Here is a 25,640-nt window from a genome sequence, read left to right as displayed (position 1 = left end):
TATCTTAACAGTGCATTGTTTAGTTTATATGTGTAGAACACTTTGGAAAATAATCCTGTTAAGTGCTAGTGATTAATAACAATATTTTTGGAAGATTTTCCTAATTTACAGGCAGGAGAGAATCAAAATTACCCCACCATACTTCTTAGCTAATTGTATATATCACACTGTTGCCTAATCTCTCATAAACAAATTTGTCAGTAGGATACAGAGCAGTAAACTTGTTTGCATTTCTCATCTTTGTAGTTTAAACATTTAAAATATAAAGTGTTTGGACATTAATCAATAGTATGCTTGGAATATAAAACATGCCAATATTTGAAGCTGAAATAACAATTTGAAAAAGATAACAAGAAAAACTAGGGGTTTCTAACACACATTCCATTTTCTTGTGAAAAGCTCATGAGCAGCTAGGCACTTGAGGAGAAGAGGAATGTTTGCTAGATTCAGGCAAGTAAATCTGGCTTCCAAGCATGGAAAAATCAGTGTAAAATGCAGATATTTTATAAGGTTACACAGGAGGTTACAATGGAAACTGATTGTCAGCTGCTGCAATAGGTACTGCTACCTGTCTGGTATAAGTCAAGCAGGAAAGAATGCAGCCAAGAAGTTAAAAACAAACAAAAAAAGAAACACTAAAAACACACTATCAGCTGTCATAGCACACTGATGTTGAAACCAATGACTTGCATCTGATAAACAACCCAAACCGAAAAGTTAATTAAAAAAAAAATCTTCAAATGTTCAAAGAACTCTTTTTTTACCCACTCACCAAAGCAGCAGAAAAACATTTTTAGCACCTAGATGCAGGCACCTCCAAAGAGGCTGCATGTTCCCAATGTACTTTCATTCATATATTGTACTGAACACAAAATAGAATGTTTCCACTTAGTCCATTTTATTCCCCACTGAGAAATCCACCAATGCTCCTTATGAGGCTTTTATATTTCTATGGGCACTTTGGCTTAAACATAATTCAAATTTCAACAGTCTGTGGGTTTATAGTATATTTGAGATCATCTCTGAATGACTTAGCTAATCTGATATAAATTAATGTTTTAAAGTAAAGACTATAAGTGCAAGTTTCAGAAAACAATTACATTTCATGCTAGTGTTTTAGGTCTGTTTAATGGCCAGTTTAATCTCCATAGCTTTAAATTAAATGTGTCAAGTTCCAAGTACACTTAAGATTTAAAGCAGGCATTTTAAACCAGATTTTATGATCTTAAGCATATGAAGACAGTAGAGGGTGATAACATAGCCAAAGCAGATATAATACTAATCACTACATAAAATTCACTGACATTAATATATCATGCAGCAAGGAAGTACATATTACCTACTGACAAAAAATAAATATAAAAGTTGGAAACAGATCAGGGTTTGAAAATCTTCCTGGTCCATTAGGACATGTAACTTATTAGCCAGAAACTGAAAAAATAAGGCCTTCCATGCTACATCTTTCCAGCTATGTGATCAAGGAGAGCTGTTCTGATCAGCAGAAGGGGGAAGTGTGAAAGGCACTGGGTTTATTCCAGGCTTTATTATGCTGGAGCACAGCTTTGATGTCAGCTGTGATTGCTGCCTCACTCACCACTCCCCACCTGAGTGCTGAAAGACCAAATTGCTCTTCCACTTTCAACTGCACAAGACACAAAGAGCTGCCTGTATCCAAGCTCTGGTTTTTAGATCTCCTTCCGCCAAGAGCTGCATGTTGCCTCTGCTGCTGCAGAGTTTCACTGCCCTCTAGAACACTGACTAAAAGCTGCTGGAGTTGAGGATTTGAGGATTTTATTTTATTTTTGAGAGTCAGAGGAATGGTCACTGAGTGCTTCCCAGCCCACGCTGCCATTAGCAAGCAGCAAGGCTGGGAGGGACTGAGCAGGAGGTGCTGCTGGGGCACAACTTTGGTTTGTTTGACCCAAAATGAATCCCTCTGGCACATTCTGAAACCACCACACGATGCAAAGTACTTTAACTGCTCTTTATTTCCCTAACACCCAGGATTCACGTTAGCTATTTTCATCCAGCTTACTTAAAATTATCAAATCACTAAACTGTAGAGTTTTCCATTACTAAAAATTATTAATATTAATCATTGGTCATTCCTTTCAAGTTAGAGAGTAACAATTTCATCCAAGGATTTAAACTGCTATTGTAATTTCTGATAAATTAAAATCTGGTTTAGTCTACAGTTCTTGGAGATAATTTGATACTAAGGCCAAGACAAAGCTCAACCAAACCTCATAATGGCATGCTACTATTCTACTTAATCACAGCCACAAAGATACTTGAAAGGAATTGTTCCATGTTTACATGTAGACAGCAGCAGCTTTAGAAAGAGAAGAGCTTTCTATTAAATCTGAGCTGTCTGAAGGTCAAGAAAATGAGAAAAGAGAGGTGTAATAGCTCAAAGAAATTACTTGAGCATAATTAGAAATAAAACATTAATATTTCAGGTACAGAGGAATTTTTGATTTTAGATTTTCTTGGCACCAATGACCACATACAGGGAAAAGTAAGAACTCTTCCTGTTACATACACCTAATAAATACAAACATTACCTACACTTAAATCAGTCATTCCCTAATTAGACATGTTTCTTTGCTAAAATTGGGAGCATAAGGAGAGCAAACTCAAGTAATGCAGAGGAAAGCTTCAAAATTATTTATTCCAAATGCTGAAAATTACAAATGCCATGTTCTTCCTGAAACTGCCTCAATATCTTACTTTTAAAAAGAAACACAGACAAAAGATAAAAGGTCCAATCAACAAAAGCTTTACAGTTATGCACAAGTGCACTACCCTGCCCAAAGTAAATGCTGTAAAGAAAAGAGAAATACAGTGAAGGCAGTTTGCTTTCCATAGTTTTGTGGCTCTTTTATTAGTTCTTGTTGGAAGTGGAAAATGGGCAGCATTCATTTCCAAAATCATTGTTTTAGGGGGGAAAAAAGAAAAGCAAAATGAGAAAAATTATCTGCATTCTTAATGGCTTGTAAATACATGTTTGTCAGATTAATATGCACAGCAAGTTCAATCATATACCAAAATGTGTGTATTCCCATTTAACTCAAGTTAAATATGTGTCTCCTGAGCTGCTGCAGCATTTGATTTACGCCCCAGGGAAGTAATATACCAGCTAAGTAGCAGTTTAGTTTAATGGATTTTCAAGGACTCCAATACAAAAATGTTAGATTGAGCACTGCACTCCAGCTTCACCACAACATGAAAAAGTGTATTTCCAGATAAACAATGTCACACTAACAGTTCAGAACCTCAGCTATCTCCAGAGCAAGCAATGCTAATGAATAAATATCTAGTAAGAGTCAGATGGGCTTTTGTCATGGCCAAGATCTACAGAAACAGCTTCCTAATGCTAGACACTCTGAAACATTTAAAGACCCTGCAAGGGAACTGAGTTTCCACAGCAGCTGCCAGCAGCTCAGCATTTCTGCAGACCAGGCCAATTATTTAATTATTAATATTAAACTAAGAGGCCAGCATTTCAAATCAGAATTAAAGTATAAATGTCATTTCTGCTAGAAAAATGAAAGAGGACTTGGCCGAACTGAAGTCAAGCACTTCTTCATAGAAGAATCCTGAAAGAAAATTTGGCTGTCAGATTTCATCAGGGAAGTCACGACTGAGGCAATCTGAAACACTGAGTCAAAAGCTCTGCTGGGGACTGAACTAGAGTGGGAGACTCAGGGATTGTTCTTCCATGTTTATTCTGTATTAGTTAAAAGCAGATTTAAGACATGTCTGCTTTAAGCCCAAATCTAATGATTTTTCCTCTCATCTCTCATTCTAGGCCTGCTTGAACATGAAGAAATAAAACAAGCTTGGAAAAATGTGCCTCCGAGTTGAAGATACATATAAAGATAAGCAAAAGACAATTCTTAAGTACTTTGGATAAGCCACCATTTTTCCAACACAGTACAACACTGCCAGCAAGCAACTCAGAAACTGATAGTTCAGCTATTGTTTGAAGTGTCTATCACTGAAAACTGAACCTAAGCTGTAGCTGTGATCACATTCACAGCTGCAAGGAAGGAACTGCCTGCATCACCTCTGCTGCTCCAACCACCCTGCGCCCGCTGGAGCGCTCGGAGCCGTTCCAGGGCTGGAATGCGTTGGAGATCACGTCACCAGAGCTACAGGGCTCAGCCTAAACCTCTCTGCAGGCTCTCAGCTTGTACAGCTTCAAGCCAACACTGAAACAGCAAGAACAATGGAGAGCATTTAGTTTTTTAATTAAGATCCTGTCTATCAGTCCTTTCAAAAGGACATTTTTACCACCATGTTTCTTGGTTAAATGTAAATACATTTTCTTTGGCATAGCTTGGGCTGCAGACTGAGATCAACACATTCTGAAATCTTTTTCTGCACCCTCTAAAATTTATACTAGTGATTAAGCTTTTGGATATTTATCAACAATTACTTATGTTTTCTCTTGTTATTGTCTGGCTAAAAGATTAAACATTTCACTGAAAGGCTGCAGCAGTATTTAGCCAAAACTTCATTTATTTTCAAAACCCAGCTTAAATATCAACTTCACTTCATATTTTTAAAAGAAATATTTCTAAAAGAAATATGAACCCTGAAATTTTCCTACTTCCAGTGAGGCTTCTTCTAAACTCTGTTAGGCAGACTCTGCCTTCTTTCCAAAGAATTGATCAGATGTGCCTGAAATTTGCTCTAAAAAGGGCAGCACCAGCAACTGAAGCTGCTCCCAGTGACATCAGTGGCAAAGTTCCCAGGGACCCTCCCACAGAACCAGGGCCCAAATCCAGCTGCAGCAGAACAGCATCCCTTGCAACACAACAATTGTAGGTCTGTGAGCAGCACTGCTTGCTCAGGTCTCTCTAGTTTTGTATAAATAAGAGCCAAAGGGGAAAATTCAGCACCCAGAGAAGATGACCCCAAAAGCAGTTCACTTCCAATTACTGTCAGAAAGTTAGTGACTGTGGATCAGATCCTGCTTTCAAAATATGCAATACCCAGTTATTTCCCCAAGTCTTTAGCTTAGCCTTGGGGAATGGGGAAGGGGCACAGATATATTTAGATCCAAGAGAAAAGAAATTTTATAGCATCTAGATAAAACAATCTACACTGATGAGTGAAGATTCCACCTGCATGTTCCCCAAAGCTTGTGCTTTGAGGGCATGGAAATGCTTGGGGGAAGTTTTCAGCCTATTTTGTTTAAGATTGAATCCCCTTTATCAACTCTCCTCTGTGATGAAACAGTGAAAGGAAGGAATATCTGGAAATGAGACAGAAAATAGCATTTCACTTAAACCCCCTCTAAAAATCGTGCAAGACAGACTAAAGACAGTTCAACAGGACAAAAAAAAATAAAATAAAACAATAATAATTATGATTAAAAATGCACAAAACAAGGGATGCCCAGTGCAACTGCTCTGTACTTGCTGACTGATGCCCAGCCAGTCCCTGAGTATCAGCCACCCATCCCTGGCTAATTTTCCACAGTTTTATTGCTCAGTTTATTCCCACCCAGCATGGGATATCCCAGTGGCCACTTGGACTCACCTGTGCCCCCTCCCAATTTCTTGTGCAGCCTCCTGGCTGGCAGGACAGTGTAAGAAGATGGGAAGTCCTCAGCTTTGTGAAAGCACTGCTCAGCAGCAACCAAAACACCATTATTCTCGTCCTAGATCCATAATACAGCACTACACCAGCTACCAGGTGGAAAATTAACTCCACACAGCCAAATCCAGGACATTTTGTTAGAGTCCTTTATCATGGACACCACGTGTGAAGGATTTATTTTGTTGTTAAACTGACAAGCTGCTGACAACTGCACTCCTTTGCAGGAAACTCACAACACTGCTTGTCTGTGATCCCAGTTACAGGTCCAGTTACAAACTGGAGGAGACTGGGACCATAATCTTTGAGGAACTGCAGATTTCTTCACAAAAGGCAAGGAAGAAGAATAGTTTAAGGCTATGTTTGCTGTCAGAAGCAGCTGGAGTATAAAGCTCAACAAATCAACACACGCACTGAATGAAGATTCACATTGCTTAAGGAGCAAAGGAAAGAACAAAATGAAATGAGAAAGGACACAAGGTCATTCCTTTAATGGGTGGAAGAAGCCTCCACCATGAAGGGCCAAGACCCCTTATGCACTAGCACAGACCTCAGGATTACTCAGTAACACCACAAAATATTGATGAATAGAGGCCTCATAAGAAGAACAAGAAGCTGTAGAAGCCTAATCCTTTCCTAGTGAGATAAACAGCACCCAACTGGCTTGCAAGACCAACATCCCCCTTTTCTAATAAATTACTCCCTCTTCATTGCCTTGCCCAGTATCCAGACTGGATAACTACTCTAATAGTGCTGAAGAAATGTTTAAAAAAAAGGTGTGAATGCTCCTAGGTAACCAAAAGTTGCAGTTTAACAAAAATCCTGCTAAAAACTAACATAATGCAAAAATTCTGGACAGGTGAAAATTCATGCACCATTTTGTTAACAATTCTACACAGCACTTGTGAAATACCTCTGTGTTTTCACCTGGCCACAGTGACATGCCCACACTGGTGTGACAGCAGGACTCAGGATTTAAGGACAAATCCCTTCCACTTCATATGACCAACTTTTCTTCATGCAGGTCTCAACACCCCAAGGAAAGCAATATAAGTGGTAGAAATTTGTGTATTTATATGTGAGCAAAATGGAACCTAGTACACTGTTGGGCACAGCAAAAGAGTCTTAGCACCATCAGTAAAAACAGGAAAAGTGTGAGGGAATGCAAGACTTCTCACAATACTTAGCTCCCACACAGTATATTATACAGAACTAAAAAATACACTTAATTCTTATATATTCCAGTATTATTGTATTATTCATCAAGACATATTGTGTGACTCAAAGTTGTCAATATCCTCATTTACAATGACCACTCTCAGGAGAGTCTGGGAGTTCTGACTCAGATTTTCCCAATTCTTTTTAATTTAAATTATAACCTTAATGTTATTAATGTTATGTTATGTTAGTATGATTATTTATATTTAATTTCCTTTTGAGTTTTTTCTTTAATAGTGATATAATTTGAACTGACACAGTAACATGCTTTTCATATACTTCAGTTGAAATTGTGCCTGAGGGCAGTGAAATTCTCATCCATAAGCTGTGTGAAGAAAAAAACTCTGGCACTCAGAAGCCAAACACCTGCTAGAGCTAGTGGCAGATCCAGATTTTTAAGAGAATTCTTGTTGCATAATGAAAACACAAAGAAGGGAAATGTGTGGGGTGATGGAATGGTATTAAAACCACGGCACTTGTGGGGGGAAAAAAGAATCCAAAGCCACTATACACTGCAGAGGTAAATGCTGAAGATTCTGGCATTAAAGCTGTTCGTGAGTGCAATTAAATCCAGAGACTTTTGTCATGTGAGGAAACCTGATCAGTGACTCTGTCACACATTGCAGGGCACTGCCATGCCTTCCACTGCTCATGACAGAGCTTTCTCCCTGCCCTCAGTCTCTGTACATCTGCTTCTGATTCAGGTGGCAGGGACAAACTGGCAAGTGTTCAGCCCCCAGAAAAGGCTGCCCTAGCATTAGTGATTTTTCTTCATTGCATGCTGTTTACACAATGTTGTCATCAGCAACAATGTGGTGTTTATCATGAACTAAACAGGTAGGTGAAATGGATGGAATTGTTCTGGAATTGCTCTGCTACTGTGAATGACTACAAATTCTCATAATAGAAATTGACCTGGAAACAGGCAAACAGCCACCAAGAACTGGAATAATTTCTCAGCACAGAAAATACGTCTCTTGCACAACTCTAAGATCAAATAGCCCAAAAATCAAGTAGGAGAAGCCAAAGGTCATGCAGTTAAGTGACTTGGAAAGATCAGGGAGAGAGAAAGCTGCTGATAATCAATATCTGCCATTAAAAAGCTTCTGAATGACTGAACAGTTCCTGTGGGTGCCACAGGAGAGCTTGGCTAACACTGCTCCTCATCCACCCTCCTCAGCAGAGCACCAGGAGCACCTGCTACCATCTTATCACCATTTCTTTAAACAGGGGCTGCAGAGGGGGTGTATCCCAAAACTCTACTCACAAAGACAGACCACCCTGAATAGGAGTGCAAATATTCAAAGTGCTTCTCCTCCCTGTTGCCTCTAGCTGATGAGTCCTCTCTCACCTGGAAGAAACCAGACTGCAGAGAAATGCCCCAGCCAGATGTTCACTCCCAGGCTCACTTAGGATTTCCAACAGCTCAGCACACAAATGCATTTAACATATGGTGAGGAAAATGTGATTTTTCCACTGCTAGTTTTCCACTACTTCTGATAATTTTAGAGATATTAACCCAGTTCTTTGTCTACTCTTCTTTCTCCATTGCAATGAGTCCCTTTGCAGGGTTTATGGACTGAGCAGCCTTGCACATTGAGTTGGTCAGGCACATTTTCACAATAAGGAAGCAGTTAAATGGTCATGGTTCTGCTGGAGGAATGTTGGTTTAAGGCTATTAATAAGGCACATGAGGTGAATGCCTTTCAGCCAAGCGCCCTCCACGTGTGCACACCTGTTTCAGCACGATTTTAAAGAGAAATTCCCCAAAGAAACTGTTCATAGCACGCAGTTTCTAAGTCTAACACACATTTCTGCAAATACTCTAAAGGCTTGAAGCTTTTTGTGCTTTACTGGTGTCAGGAATTCTGATACACCAACCATGAGGCAAAGCATGCTACTCCATAGTAAACCATTTTTCCTTAAGAAATTACTTTTGTCTTACCATTTGTCTGCCACTTTGACATTATTAACAGAGACTTCCAGCATCATCATTCCCACCTGATGTGCTACTGCTGAAATGGTTTCCCAGACTGAGGCCCACTGCTCAAACACTGCAACTCACTTCTCCAAGCACTCTAATTTAACTACATTTAAATCTCAACTATTCCTTCAGTCCAGTGATGCCAGTCTTGATATTTATGATCCATCCATTTTTCAGCTTCCTCTCACTTTTTGCAAGGGAGAAAGGGTGGTTGTTCAAGTATATTCCATCTTTCTCTCTTGCCAGTGATAGCATCTCAAGCACAGCAAAGTTTTAACTGTGTGTTGTACTGAGCCAGACACACTCTGCAGCATTAGAAATTAAATGCTAACTAGAAAAAGGTTCAACAGCAGAACAAGAACCAAATAATGCAGCTGTGTAAGAGGACAAAGCATTAGTCTGAAGATTGTTCCCTCCCTGGTCACAACTCATTTACCAGCACTAACTGACAGCATTTCACGTGCATGCTCACTAATAAGCCACTACTTAGATTACTCTGCTTTAGCAGCAAACCCCAGAGCAATTAAAAGCTCTCATGACAGGCACTGCAGGCATCTGTTCACTGACAACTGTTAAGACTAATGGTCATTAGTTTAATGACTCATTTTTATTCTTCTCTACAATGTGTACAGTAATGCTGGAGGACTGATATGGTGAAGGGGAAAGGGCTCTTACTGAGGTGAGAAAAGATAAACACAGGCCCTGCTGCTGGAAGGAGTGAAATAAATCCTCTGAATGAAGCAGAATTGCTGAAATGTTAAAAGACACAGCTAAGCAAGTCAGACATAAAATGAAAATAGAAACTGCTAATTCAGAACAGGGGGCCTGCTCTAATCAGGATAGTTTCAACACTACAACTTTATCACCCCTCTTCCATGTCCAGCGAGGAAATTTTGTTAAGAAATTTTAAAATGATCCAGGTGATTACAGAAAGGCATAAAGGATAAAAAATCGACAGCACTTAGGAACATCTGTAATTCAAAGGCAAGCCATTGTCTAGAGTTTTGGAATTTAAAAAGTAATGATGCCCTATTAAATGTTCTGCATTTTCTTTAAATATTTTAAGCACCAAGTGTCTTCCTTGTGATTGATCTTATAATATAGTAATTTTAGTCTTCTAATGGCCAGTATTTCAAATGCAACAAGTAGCAAGTAGAAGTGAGTGAGAGAGTCATCACAGCAGGAGCACAGAAAGATGGGCCCTGTGATTGTGTTCATCTTGTATTCTCATTCTAGCAGCTGGGTGAATTCCTGCTCTCAGTGTGCACTGCTCTGGGAACTTGGCCCCCACGTCCACAGCACAGATTTGCCAATACATACCACCTGCACTCGGAGGGAACGGAAGACCTTCCTGTGGAGGAATATCTTCCCATCCTGTGTGGGTGTACAGGAGCAGATGTGGATGCACAATGGATGGTTCCCAGGACAGATGAGCTGAGACAGGTCATAAGTCATGCACTGCTTTCCAATTATGATTGTCTTTCTACAGGAAATTTAACAGGATAATTTTACTCCGGAACATGGCTCTGGAGTTTATGATGGCATAGCAGATGGACAGTAGGATAAATGGTCATTTCCTTCTCTTTACCAGCAGCTTGAAGAAGGTAGCTGGAGGAAGTGATAATTTTTCAGCAGGTACCAAGTTACTGCCATTTCACTGAACCTACCAGCATCAGCATCTGAACTTAGAGATCCATAGCTGGATAAAAAGCACAAGTTGTCAGTTAAGCTACTGAAAACCCTCCTGACTGAACAATAAAGGCTGTGGAGGGACTGACTCTTATTGCTGCTGTAAATGTAAGTGTAAAACACATTTACCTTGCACACAAAATGAGCAATCAGCTCTAAGAGCTGTGGACATCCTTCCACTCATTTGGCCTCTCCTGCTCCAGCCAAGTGGAAAACACCACTATTTTGCACAGAAGTAGGATGACTACTACGGAAAAGCTTTTCAAAAGCAGCTTTTATATACTGAATTGTAAAGGAGTACAAACGTAATCAAGGTTTTCCCCTTGACCTTGTCTTTTGAAAAACTGTCATGCCTCTTGCAGGACATGGGATAATCTGCTCAGTACTTTTAGAAGCAGCAAGGGCCAGGGGAAATGTAGAGTCCCCAATACATGCCTCATGTCTAACCAGTGGTACAAGATCACCTACTCTTGTATACCTAGCAGCTGCTCTTTTACCACTACCATTTGCACTTAAGGTTAGACAGAATTCTTGACAGAATAGTTTAATTTTAAAGATTTACAGAGGGGCACTATTCCTACAGAATATTTTTCAACTATTCCTGAGCACTTTTGGAAGGATCTGTGGCAATAACCTCCCCTGAATTTTCTTATCCACAGTCAGCTCTTAGTTTGCCAGTACAAGCTAATGTGAGCTCGGAGGCCAACCCTAACAGCTCAGTATCTGAAGCTTTAGCATGGTTCCAGATTCTCATATGTTTGTCTTTAGCATTCTAAGACTTTTCAAAATACAGACAGAATCCAAGAACAATGGACTGTGCAAAGGGAGGGAAATAAATTCATCTGCCCTTTTATTTAATTGCAGAAGATTCCTTTTGCCCTATACATCTATAACTTCTCAGACTAAAGACAACCACGACACCAGAAACTACTGAAGCTGGAACCTTCACAATCTGGTGAATTTACAGTAATGTGAAATATTGTAATCTTCCTGATTCAGTTGATCTATTCTTATCCTGCATAATTATACATTTCTTCACATTCTTTTCTTCACTGCTTTGCAAAGTGAAAACAATAAGAGTCTCCCTGTTAAGCCATGCTGGAGTCATCTGTGGCAGTATTCCTATTTTCATTTGCACATTTTACAGTCCTGGTTTCCTCTGCACCCTACACAGAGTAAAATGCTATTATAAGAAGCCTAAACAGCAACCATTTTAAATAACAAGAGCCAAATATAAATCTTAACCTGTGTATTTGTCTGCAAGATTGGCTGCACTTGGAATTATCAGTCCAGAACATCTCTATTTCAGAGCCCAGTTCTTTTGGCCAAGATAGATGTTCTTTTGTCGTGATTATAGTGAAAAAAGCCAACTTGCTGGCCTGACTCAGGCTGTAATTATTCTGTGTCTTTATACAACCTTTTTATAGTTCCTGGTGGAAAGGCTGAAGGAAATCCTACACATTGCACAAGGTCTAAAATTTTTTGCCCTCTTGCAGAAAACCATTTAAAAATGACTGAATGAGACTTATCCCTTCCCTATATATGATTTTTCATTCTTTGAATTGAAATAATGCATACAGTGATTCCCCACATTTTGTGCTGCTCCAGCTTTAATAACAAAGATACTGACTGTAAATTGTTGTATGAAAACATACAACCTTTTTTTTCCTTAAAAAAAAACCCTGATTACCTACTTATATAAAACCCTCAAAGCAACAGCTACACACTTTAAAAGTAAGTGGGACAATAATTAAATCTCCAGTTCAAAGGTTCTAGGCCAAGAATATTTAATATGGTCCCTAAATCTCAAAATAGTCCAGAACTCTTCATTTCTGCTATTTAAAAACATAGTGTCTTTCCAAATTACCTAAAAGTCATAAGAATCCACCAATACCTATTCTAAATCAGTGTGTTCTGTACTAATACTTCCTGGGAGGCTGGGGGCTAAAGACATGTAGGAAAGGGAGGGTCTCCCTCACAGTTCTCTGCAAGGTATAGAAATTACATCTTAAAAAATCTAGTAATGTAACGGGAAACCTTGTGCTTAAATCCTCAAGTCTACTGTGAGTGGACAAACACAAAATCAGGGCACCCCACTTAAATAAATAAGCCACCTATTGCTACTAATTATATTTTTCTCTTCTCATGTAGATGAAAAACAGCCAATTTGTACTATTTTCAGAATAATATTCAAGGAACAGAGAAAGTTATGTACAACACATTTTAAACAAAGTCAAAATACAGAAATCAAATTCAACTTCAGTTGAGGAAAGTTTTAAAGAAATTAAAGTTAATAGAATAAACCCTCCTCTGTAAATCTCTTCTTATAATTTCCTTCAGTTAAAGATAACAACATATTGGATTTAAATCCATACATAACATATCAAATGCTTTTTCTTACAGAGGATCTATTCATAGTAGCTTGTATTTGCAACATATGCAGTAAATTATATTATTAAACACTTAATCCAAATAAAGTTTAAATTTCACCCCTAACAATAAAGCTTGTACAGTTCTTGCTCTACTTGAAATCAGATTCTACAAATAAACAATAAAAGTCACAGGTAGGTATCATGAAAATTAATAATTGAACATTTGAGACATATTTGAAACACAGTTGGTTATGTGGAAATGTTCTGACAAAATATTAGGACTAATCATTGAAGTTTTTGCAGTTGACAAATAAAAAATATAGAGTAAACATTACCAAGCTGTAGGAAAATATCAGCCAGGTGAGAGCCTTGCAACTCAGCTCCCATGGCTCTGAAAGCCAGGAGCTCTCATGTGCCCTTCAGAGCAGGCAGGACTGAGCCCACTGAGCATCCCCAGAGCCTTGGGGAGCAGCTGAGCACCCCAGCAGCCCTCTCAAAATCCAGAGGGAAAAATCCCTTCTGACAGCCCCCAGAAACTGCACTGCTGGGGCAGCTCTCCAAAAGGAGCAACAGCATCTTAAAAGCTGAACAGAACAAATATCAGTGAAGAGAACTGGACAAATTTCAACACAAATACCTGCACAGAGTAATGAGTTGCTGAAAGCAAGATCCATTAGAATCAGAATCGGTCCCCAGAAATCCAAATTTTATTCCTACTCAGGTGCTCCATACATTATTTCTGACCTATCTGGTGTTAATTACGCAGCTCTGAACAGGATTTTTTTTAAAGCTACTTTATTAAAAGAGTCAATTCCAACACAAAACAATGCAAGCAGCTCTCTATTTTACAAAACCTATCATGCCACTGCAACTCCCAGAGCAGGTATTCAGCCTGGAAAAATGCATCGCCCTTCAACATGAAGCACCATTCCTCATTTTTCTCATCCCATATTCTTATTCAGCTGAGCAAAAATCCCTGATTGTGTCTGATTTCTCAACTAAAAATAATGCTGGGGTAAATAATTGTTTTATGCAGCAGCACTGTAACATATATAGGGAAGAGCCCATCAGAAATCTGCAGCTTTCTAACACTTAATTCAAACAAAAATTCAGCTAAAGAATCTCAATTTGCCTGAGACTTTTTTAGTGCAATCACACATGATACACACGCAGGTATTTCCATATAGCATACACACAGGAACAAAGTTTAAAATTTCAGCAGCAAATTGAGACATTGCACACCTGAAGCAGAGAGCTGAATTTTTCTAGGGATGTTAAATGCTCCTCATGAAAAAACATGCTAACTTTTCTCTGCAGGCAAAGGAACAGACTCTTTGACAGGTACTCTGTGCTTTTAATTTCACCTAAAGGTGCAGATGTAAGTTCTCAGAATACATATGTCTAACTCTTCCAAACCCAACTATCCCAGACACTGGAAAAAGAATTTGGTCCTTCACTACAAGAACAGATTAATGGAACTGGACCTGTCTCCTATCAGCTGTGGAATCCCATTACTGAAGTCAGTAAATTGCTTTGGTAACATGGAATAAATTCATGAAGGTGTTCAGCAGCCTGATTCTGGGAAGAGCTGGGGAAGAACTAGCAGGTGCAAGGATGTTGCACTTAAAAAAACTTTTCCTCAGGAGACTGGATAGAGTTGATGACATGGGAAACTTGGGTTGCCAACTTTCTACATAGTACATAACTCTGGGAAAATTAATTGGATTATGAAGGTCAAAGAGAGAGGCCAGCCCATTATTGAAAGATAATCTAATTCAATTTTGCCAATTTTATCTGAATAATTGCTCTCCAGATGAAGAACTAGTGTCACATTTTCATTGCTGCTAGTCTTGTTTCTTCACTTCCAGGCTCACTCCTTTCACAGACCCATCTGGAACTAAGAAATCACGTCAGTGGGAATTTCCAACAACCAAAAGGTTGGTTTTGTGCAGCCAGCTAAGCTTTCCCCACACTTAGTGCAGCTTTTCTTGAGAGATCACCCAAACTCAGCATCCTTACTCTCAGAATAAAGCATTCTTGAACAGAAAAAGACAATGTTGAGTGGTAACAGTGGAACCTAAAGGTTGGCTTTGACTATTCTGACCCAGACATGCACATTACTAGTTAATGTTTGCATTATTCATTCACATTTTGTGCCAGAGGAATCTTACTCCATGAGTTAAATTTTATTCATAGCTCAAGACTACATTCAAAATAAGACTGGGCTAATATAGAAGCAAAGACTTATAAAAATTGAAAACTCCCTTTGAAACACATGCTTTCCAGTAAGTGCAGCTAGCAAAATGCAAAACACTGTCAACATTCCTGCACCATGATGTCAATTTTCATCTGCACAGACAAAATGCTGCTACATGTAGGAATCAGCTCTGTCTTCCTCACTGGTGGTATACTCATGTCTCCCTCTTTTCGCTCTCAGAACTGCACCATGCACTGGAGACTGAAACTCCTTAAAACGTTCAGAGACACCTCAAGATAATAATTCTGGCAAAAAGCCACATTAATTTTTAAAAAATGAATTTCCAGATTCAGCTTCAGTTTTCCTGAAAAACAATGCACATGCTCTAAGGACCAGTTCTGATGTTTGCCTCTGCAGCATCTCAGAGGAACTCCTGCCAACAGGGAAAGACCATTAGACCTGATAAAATGGTCTTCAGTGAAACAAAATAAAGTGACTTGTAAAAAAATTGAAATCACTTTAACAGGAAAATTAGCTTTATTATTTCTGCTTCTTTTTTTTCCAAAGTGAGAAATACAGCCATTTTTCAAGAAACCAGTTGCAGGCAACACTTTAAATGCCATCTGTCCCAGCAGCGATATGATGAAGAGATGGACTGATTCACACCACACAACAGGAAATATGACAGCCAAGTAGTTAGCACTGCTAAAATTCAGCCTTAGCTTGCTTCCTATGGGCAGGTCTCCCTTCAGAAAACCTCCCATTGATGCTGTACTGTTGAAGTAGAAAGCCTGAATTTTAAAAAATAAGGTCTCACTTGTGGCACAATAATCTCATGAATGATCTTTTTCAGAACTGAAATCTTGTAGAGCTTGGAGTACAAGAGCCCTCATTATCTCTGATTCAAAGTGAGCTTTTGGCAGATAAGGAATGATGAGACACTCAGTACAGGGCAAGAGGATCAGGCCTTTTCCTCAGTATTCTCAAAGATTGGCCTTAACATTTGAAATGGTAAAAAGAAAGTTTATAATTCCTACATTTCCCCCATTTCTAAATAGTGGCATCTATGTGACACATTACAGATGGCTCACAGAGGTCTAAATTCAGCAATAAAAATAAGCAATTATAAACAAATGCATCATTGATGTCTGCTAAGGACATAATTCAAGCAGTTCAAAAGATCAGAACAAAACCCACATGTTTTGTTATCCCAACCAAGGCCCTTCTCAAGATGGTTATCTACAGGAAGAAATTTTCCCCAAGAAAAGCTTAGTGTTCCAAGAATATCTCTGGTTCCCTTAGAGAAACCATGCAAGTTGGGACTTTTTAAATTAAAATTAAATTATAATTTTTATTTATGAGTTTAACAAAAATTTCCCTTTTATTGTCACACTGCATAAGGGAAAAGCTTTAAAAGGTTGGGTGTTAAGAACAGGTGATGCTAACAGGATATTGGAAAGGCCCATGAGACTTAGAAAATTAAGCAAAATGTACTTGCCCACTGATCTAATTGCTTACTAATTTTCAAATCTATTCCCACCAGATAACTAATGGCATTTTAAGCCCAGCTCCTGGCATTAAAAATACATTTATAGTTCTCTCCTAGCAGAAGATACACAGCTGCATGGTAAAACCCCACATGTTAAGACAGCATTCTGAAGGTTTTCCTTATAGTCTTAACCAACCTATTGTGTTCCAAATTTAACTGGAAGAGGGAGGAAAAGGAAACGGGAAAAGCATTTGGGTGTGCAGTCTCACACTGAGGGGAAGGCAAGTGCAGGGAAAACGTCTGGAATATTTGTGTTTTACAGAAGGACTGATCACATAATGGAAGTGGAACTTAAGATAAGACATCAGAAGCCGTTTCTCTATTTATCTTCCTCAAGAAAATACTAGTGTTTGCTTAAAAACAAGAAGCTATTCCAGCAATTAAGCCTGAATTTCCTCAAATACTTGAAAAATCATGGTAAAATTCTAACATTTGAAAATACATCAGAGACATGCTAAAAATGTTTGCATTAAAAAATTAATAACAATATAAAAAAAATATTCCCAGCAGACAAAAAGAAGCTCAGAATGTAGCCACCCATTAGGTTTTCAGCAAGTTCTCATGTCCAGGACAATTGTCCAGATACTCCTGGAGTCTGGAGCATGTACTTTTTTGTTAATATTTAAATGATGATTCATAAGTGACATAAATCTAGAACTGGTTCTAGCTCAATGATGTTCACGTATTGCCTTGAGGAACACCAAAATCACCTAAGAACAGCTGAACTGATTCAGACCAAGAAACTATCCAGTCTAGCAGCTTCCAACAACACCCAAAAAAGCACATCCAGAGCAAGAATGCTGCAATACTCTCCTGGACTCACCTTTCCAGCCTGCTGGGGTTCATCTGTACATTATTGTGAAGTGAATATTCCCAGCACTCACCCTGCCTCCCCTGATATCCATGTAACTTTCTACTCAAAAGTATGGCAAGGAGTGCCAAATACCATTATCATGACATGGAAGAAACCCACACTTCACTGTTTTCAGTCTCCCACCTAGCAGTTTTATTTAAAGGCCCTCAGTTCTTACACTGAAAGAAAGAAGTGAGCAGCTGATTGCACCAGCACAGGCAACCTACAGTGAAAGGGTGATTCTCTTTGTCTTACACCTCCCTTTCACATAATTTCCTAACATTTAATTAGCACTGTTAACTGCTGTTCTATGAAAAGACTTGTGTGAGAATCACCAGTCTAGAGGAAACGTGCAATTTGTTAGTCACATAATACACCTTATATTCATATAAATAAAGTTATACAATCAGGGGAGAAAACCACAGCCTGTTCAAGCAGTCTTATCAGTTAATGGCTTTAAAATCCCCACAGCACATACAGCCCATCTCTCCAGGAACAGATGTATTTTCTGTCCTGCTTTCAACAGAAGTGCTGATGAGATCAGCTGAAAGAATCCATAATATGCCACATGTACCTGGCAGTTTACAGCTAGGATATTGCCTAACAAGCAGGCAATACTCAAGACACTACTGTGCTATTGGGTTTTTCAGCCAACATCCATGTTACTCAACCAGGGAATGGTTTTGAAGTATTTGAAGACTCAAGAAAACAAAACACCAAATGAGTAATGCGACCTTGAAAACATCTAATAAGAGAAGATTCCCAGGAGAGGTAGACAAATTGCATATTAGCATATTTCTTTTGTTATACATCCACAGAGAGCACTGAACTTGTTCAGCCTTCTGCTTCCACACCACTACTACACCACAAGAAGCTGCAGTAGTCAAAGAAAATAAAATGTCCATCTGAAGAGGCAAACCTGAATTTATCAGAACCAGTACCTGTCCCTTCACATTTTTTCATCCCAATAGATAGCCTGGAACAGCCACGTGTATAAGCAGGGAAATTGCAACAAAAACAGGGGGTTTGGAGTTAAGTTAATTTCTTGCTGAATCAGCCAGCTGGGAATAAAGCCAGTTCCTGCAATCTTCTCAGAGCTTCAGCAAGGTGCATGCCAGGAAACACTTACTGCCAGAGACTGAGGAAACACAATCCCTCACTCTTCACATTCTGCAGCAGTGCAGGTGTGTCCATGTCACCTCACTTCATTGGTTCGAAAAGGCAGGAGATCAGGCAACTAAAACTCTTCTCTACACCTTGATTTACCATGCAGTGAGCCCCTATAGGTCCTTTCACAAATATACACTGTAAATGTTGCCCTGTTTTGCTTGCATGCACTAACAGGAGACTGTGTCCTATAAATTTTAAGCAGCTTCAATTTTTTGGCAAAGCACCTGATGACAGAAAAAAACACCATTACATAAACACAGAAATACATGCTTCTACATATAAACAAACATTCCACTTATTTCATGCTACAAATCAGTCTCATTAAGCAGTTGGGACCTCCCACCAGGACACCAATGACAACCATTAGCATACAGCAACAATCTAGTAACTGCAATCATAAATGCAGTTTGAATACTGCTTCACAATTTCGTTGAGCTAACTTGCGTTCACTGTGTTTCTAGTGCATCCAGAAGCATGACAAACTGACAATTCTTGGAAACCACATTTCTCAAAACAGTCTGAAAATATTGTTCTCATTTTCCCTCCATAATGATGTTAAATCTAATAAATACAAAATTAGAAACAGAAATAACATTGTTGCTAAACACTTTATGTAATATGCTCTCTGGAAGGGATTTATTAGGCCAAATTCTCAAAAAACTGTCCTCTCTATAAACATGTGACGCTTGTACTCCCACTTCTCAAATATTATCAAATATGCACTTGAGTACTAGAATTCACACACCAGAAATATATTATTTCAAAAGAATTTTTAGGGTGAAAATTTTGGTTTAATCAGCTAAATATGATGAAAAATACTAAGCCAGACTTTTTAGAAGTGCCTAAGGCACCTAATGCCTGGCTCCCATTAGGTTAACTGAAATTTACCTTGTTTTGAAAAATCCAGCCAAGCACTTACCAATGCAATTGAGTACTTAACAGTGTTTGTGTTTAACATCTCGGGTCTTACTGAAAGACATCAAAACAAAGATTCCACAAACTCTTCTGAAAATCCTGCTCTACCAGCATTACTTTAGAACTCTTGTATGGCTGCCATCATCCAAAAAGGAGTTCACAGAACTGTTCTTCCTCCTGCAAGTTGAAGTGAGGGAATTTTGAAAACTGACCCTTAAAGGCAAGGGCACTTGACAGTCTATAGTCTTCAGCTAATTTCAAGTTCTCCCCTTACAGGAAAGGAAGTTATGTGCATGACTTCAAAACCTAAAGGAGTTCTTGTCTATCACTGACAATAAAGTGAGTGCATGGAGCACACCAGAACTGCAGCGCTGCACAGTTCCTACAGGGGTCTCAGTATTCTCTCCGGGGCCATGGTTGTATCCAATGTCCCTTCTGTGCTCACTATCAAACTGTACTTCAAAAACAAACCCATTCTTTCACCATACACAAACTGTCCCTGTTCTGCAGAGATTTTACCTAATGGGAATTACACTGGAATTGTTCAAGTGTGACTGCATTGGACTGTGCACAGCCACAGAATGATCATCAGTGTTGTTAACTGTATAAAACTGTACTGACACATGGATTTGACTAAAGTACAACATTTGCACAATATGATATAAGTTAAACCCGAGATTTCTTGCATAGACATACAATGCTAACAACTATAGATGCATGATTATGAGTCTGCTTCCCCTATCACTGAATTCACTTTACTTGATTGCAAGCCATATTTGAGCTCCTGGGGATTCAGGCGAGCACGGAGAAAAGTTTAAAGAAAAGCTTCAAGCACAAAAACTGAACATAAGGACAAATATATGAAGCTACAAATTATAGAAGTAACAGCAAATAAAAAGGACTCAGATTTTAAAATGTATGTTCTTGCAAAGCAAAATGCATTAAATTGGATGGCTAAATCTGGAATTCTGGATGAAGAGGAAGAGCTTTAATATCAGTACAATCAATCATGTACATTTTCTGTGATGCAAAGGCAGGAATGGAGTTTGGTGCACTGTGCAAAACTGCCACCTCAGTGCTGTTTATGCCCCAATTTGGTAAGGAATATGAGGGAGGCAGCTGCCCCAAGCAGACCTGAATGAGGAATTATCAGTGACCAAGCATTCAAGTTTCTTCTAAACCAAAGATCATCCTAGAGCATCATTTCTTGACCCTTTGAAGAGAAATTAGAAGCCACTGGCAGTTGTTAGAAATTATTCCTATCCTTGAGGCTTCTCTAAGTATACCAGACTCTTGGATATCTGGTTTTGGAAACAAAAACATGCAGCTCTACACACAAATGATCTGAGAATTTCTGTCCAACTTTCAGTGTAACTTCACAATAAATTATCACCATAACGAATAACTTAGATAGTAAAGCAGTGCCTTCACTGATGACTTTTGGTCCTATCCCATAGCTGACTTTAAATTTTATATGATACATTTTAAAAAGTAGGTATTCATACATAGTTTGTGCCTCAAGTCACAAGAAACATCAACTTTTCAGGCAATTCCACTATTGGATTGTAAACTAGGGGTAACAGCAGTTCAGATCCTATGAGCACTGGCTGAGCAATCATTATCAGTCATAAATTTAAAGCACATTCAGAAACTTAAGCATAAGTTTTCTGGTAATGCAGTCACTGAGTTGCAACCTTGTCAATAGCAATGAATATTTTAAGTCAGAATACTTGTACAGGGTCTCAGATATGTTATTGGTCTTTAGAAGCAGCAAATCAATCTTCACACTAAGAATAAAACCACAGGCCTTTTGGGGCTGATGGCAAAACTCCAGATGGGTGCAGAATTGCCACCTGCCTACAGAAACTGAAAACTGCTTCAGGTTTAACTCAGGACTTGCCAATCTCTCCTGATATTTCTGATCAGGGTTACTGGAGACTTAAGAATGTTGTATGGCATGTAGCTCAATCTATTTTCTGGACATCAGTGTGCAATAGATTCAGTGACTGTAAAACAATAATCCAAAGGTTTTCCATGAAGATGCTCTCCAAGTCCACTATGTCATATAATGGACATCAGATTTTTGGCCTTGCAAAGCTCAGACCTAAAGACATTTACTATGTTGGTAGTTTTTGGCAGATTGGTTATGGCAGAATAATTTTGAAGACAATAATGTTTTCAGTATGTATATCCTTCATTTCCAAAATATCACAGATAGTTAGAAAAGACCATACTGCAGGCAGGGATTGCAGGAACATAAATCATGGAAGCAACCAACAGTTTATTGAATGAATTTATGACCTATGAAACTTTCCCTTCCATAGAAACCAAGACTTAATGCTTCTTAAATACCCAGACACGGTGTCTTTGCTGTTACTCCCTCTGCACACATTACCAACCCCATGGTCTTTGGAGGCAAAATGCACTGGCTTGTAGAGGGTTTAATTTAGACCATAGGAACCTAAGAAAATATCAGCTTATTCCTGATTTGAAAACAACATACCAGAGAATAAATCTAAAGTGAATCCATGTGTAAAATTCTTGATATATATTTGCCCATACAAATCTGATAGCCATCGTTTCTTCCTGCCAGTAATCCATTAGTGAGACTATAAAGATATACAGTCCCACATACATTTCATAACAAATATAACAGCATCTAGTTGAATGGTGTAATAAAATATCATCACAAGGTTAAGAAAGACTTGGTTACCAGGCTGAACATCCTGCCTTTTCAATTACCAATATGAAGCAATGTGTACTCAAGAGATCACTTCAAAACAGCAGAACTGGGCTTGGACTTCTCCTTTGTTAGCTTAACCTTCTCCTAAAATCTGTAGAATTAATAGCTCTCCTGCTACAATGTGACAAAAACGAGGAGCCTTTTAAACAAAATTTAGCAATAAATTCAATGCTAGGGATGTTAACATTCCCAAATACATATAATAGGTAGAACAGAGTAACTTCTTTGGATACAGCCATCATTTAAATCTTCAGAAACAATGAGTTACTCCATGTTGATAGACAAGTATCTTGTTTGTTTTCAAGAAAAACATTCATATGTAATCTGCTTGTATTACCACTGGCTTTAGACTCATGCAGTTCCATTAATTTCATTTATATTGGCACATACGAGAAAAGGTCAGCTCTGTACTTGCAAAAGAACATGGCCAAGCCTTACCCACAAGGGATCTCTTCCTGAGTGATTTATGTCACTGCTCCTGGTCACAGAGCAGATTTAACAATCAGCCAGCTCAACAATGCTCAGGGGTAGACTATTCCCTGGGTTATCCCAGGAAACCCAATTTACCTACTAATACAGCAACTAATTTGCCATTGACAAAATAATTTTGTCAAATTTGAGACACAGCACATCTGCAAGAGCAGAGATAATTGTGGAGCCCAGGTAAACACCTCACTGCTTATTACCATGCTGTGGAGAATCAGAAAGGACTCCTATAAGCAAAATTAAGTTCCATTGCTTCTCAGGAGCAGCTACCTCTTTTTCACAACTTCTCATGTTAAAGTTTTCTTTGCATTACATTCATACCACATTTCCACCACATTCTTTTTAAATTGTCATTTTTTGTATTCTGTACCTGCCTCAAGCAGGATGAAATTAATCAATTGCACATAAGTGATATGACACAGACTTGTGACCTTGCCCAGCATCCAATTGTTTCTAATTGATTAGCTCTAGACATAAGCACTTTAATAGCCAAAAACAACAGAAGTGGAAGTTATGGTACAATATTAGGGTAAAATGACTGTGTGTGGTCCATTTAGTATGGCCCCAAGCAACCAATTAAAGAATTAATGGTTATTGGATACCAAAAATGTTATGTTAAATAATATAAAATATCTTTAATGTGCCTAAAATTGTGATAAAACACCTAAAACTTAGGAGCAAAAAGGCCTCCTACAAGATTGGGGTTAAGTGCTAATAACTCAAATATGCCAAACAGATTACAGTATTTTAAAGGACAATCAAGACCATAAAATTTGACCTGGATTGAAGTGTTCATAAAGCTACTCACAATAGCCAATTGATTACTACAACGTGTTTGGGTTGTTTTTATTATAAAGAGACAAGTGAAGCTATGCCAAACCATTTGTGGAGAAGAGGAAACTATGCCACTACTGGTTCCAGCTCTGCAATAAGAAAAATATGAAAGAAAAAATACAAGAGAAATACTTTAAAAGCAAAAAATGGTCCCTTCATAACCAAAAGGCACAAAACCAAAATTAACATGTCCCTTCTCTGAGCTTCTATTCTTATCTTGAACAGAACTATTAACAGAACTCCATGAACTATTTCCTGAGTGTTTTATAGGGCTGGTTATTACAGCATCACTCAACTGCTTGCACACAAAAATACAAGCTCAACAGGCACAGCCAATCTGTAACAATTTTGTCCTTGCATAAGAAACATGCAGGCAGAAAGCAGATCCCACTGTGGCCCTATCTGCTCAGACTTGTGTTGAATACACTGTGTTTCACTGCACAATTAATACAGATGTCAATTTTTACTTTAATGGCAAATTGTTTACTCAAGTAACCAGTGCACTGGTCAGCTGCAACCATGCCCACAGACAGGAGGTGTTCTTCACCTGCCAAATCACTCACAGCACTCAGCAGCACTACTGAGGATGCAGGGGAGCCCCATTCCCACTACCTTGAACTTCAACATTCACCATAAACTGATCACAGCTTACTCCAGCACAGTCTCCTCAGTTTCTTCATACTCCTTTTGCATGCTGTATTGTTCTTCAATTCAAAATTCTTCAGGATGTATGTTTATATCCTGCCCAGCACATCAGGCTCTGCTTCTCAGCATTGCAATAGTACGAACAGTACACAACAACACTGATCTTACTTTAAAAATTTACTTTTCCGTTGAAAACTACTACAATGCTACAAAAAAGGTTCCTATTTACTATAAAAAAATAATTCTCAGTTTTAGTAATCTTTTTCTAAGGATTTCTTGGATTTATGTGTAGTTAAGACTGAAGAATCCTTGAAACGTTGCACTGTGGGAACTATCAGTGTAGAGAATGACATACTGTAACACATCTCTGCAGCACACAGTACACCATATTTCTTGAAATACTCACCCCTCTTGGAACTGATTAGGCTCATGTGTCAGGCAATAGATCAGATGGCAGCTATGTTTTTTCTCCATGGTTCCTGTACTCATTGAACACTTGGAGCAAAGACCTTTTTGGGCCACCTTCCCACTTCCAAATGCTTTAGATGTTTCTACCAAGGTACTTCTATAACCCTTGTCACTTCCAGCACCTTAACATTTATCAGGTGCTTAAACTCCTGGGGGCAAAGAACAGCTGTGCTGCGTACAAAGACCCATGGCATTACACATCTGGAAAGATCTCCCTTCGGTCACCCTTTGGTAAAGTCAGCTACAGTGTATTGAGCAGGAGAGAGAATATTCATTTCCCAGACAAACGTCTATGAAAGTTTGGTGAAAGGAAAATGTTCTCATTGGGAGACTTTTAATTACAGAGCAGCTCCTTCAGCAGTTTCCTGGTTTAAAACAGTAATGCAAAGTGTGCAGCAAGATCACCTGATGCAGGACCAGAGATGACAACAGCACCAAGTTTATTACCTACCTGTAGGTGAGCATAGAGAGCAAAAGCAAGCCAAGTGATCTCCCAGGACAGCCCGGTGGCTTTAGGGCTGGCCATCCTCATGCCTTGGGGCTCTGCGGAGAGAAATTGTTTCAAGTTACAAACAAAATCAAGTGGGCTCCGCCAGGATTTCAATGACTAAAGCAAACTGGGCCGGCCGCTGGAAGCGGCGCAATGCAAACAGCGCAGCGCTGCTGTGCTGGCCGGGGCGGTCGGCGCAGCGCATGCCATGAGCACAGCCTGCAGGGTGAGCAGCTCCGGTAGGGCACGGAAAGGGACCGCAGCGAGGGGCTGGGGAGCTGGCAACAGCGGACAGGCTCGGCTATCTCCTGAATGTAGGAGAATTTATCAGATTGGGAGGCCCTCCCACCTTGATCTCTTGAATGTAAAATCCAAGGAGCACAGAACACCTGATGTACTTTCCAGCACTTTCACCATTCA

General features: G+C 39.0%; 1 protein-coding gene across 5 annotated transcripts in view; it reads right to left on the bottom strand.

Moving 5' to 3' along the window:
- The window catches only part of ADAMTSL3 (ADAMTS like 3), a 174,702-nt gene that overhangs the window by 142,078 nt on the left and 6,984 nt on the right, over positions 1–25,640 (bottom strand). For 4 of the 5 annotated variants that reach the window (XM_064722092.1, XM_064722088.1, XM_064722090.1 and 1 more), the window contains exon 2: positions 25,182–25,273. In XM_064722092.1, the coding sequence (XP_064578162.1) occupies positions 25,182–25,262 (81 nt within the window). In that variant the 5' untranslated portion in view covers positions 25,263–25,273. Of the gene's footprint in view, positions 1–19,558; positions 19,732–25,181; positions 25,274–25,640 lie in introns of all 5 variants that reach the window. The other variant, XM_064722091.1, reaches the window with a different exon arrangement.

The sequence above is a fragment of the Zonotrichia leucophrys genome, chromosome 10, assembly GCF_028769735.1.
Source record: "Zonotrichia leucophrys gambelii isolate GWCS_2022_RI chromosome 10, RI_Zleu_2.0, whole genome shotgun sequence".
NCBI lineage: Eukaryota > Metazoa > Chordata > Aves > Passeriformes > Passerellidae > Zonotrichia > Zonotrichia leucophrys.
Note: the sequence above shows the minus strand (reverse complement) of the source record. Positions and strands in the feature narration are given on the sequence as shown.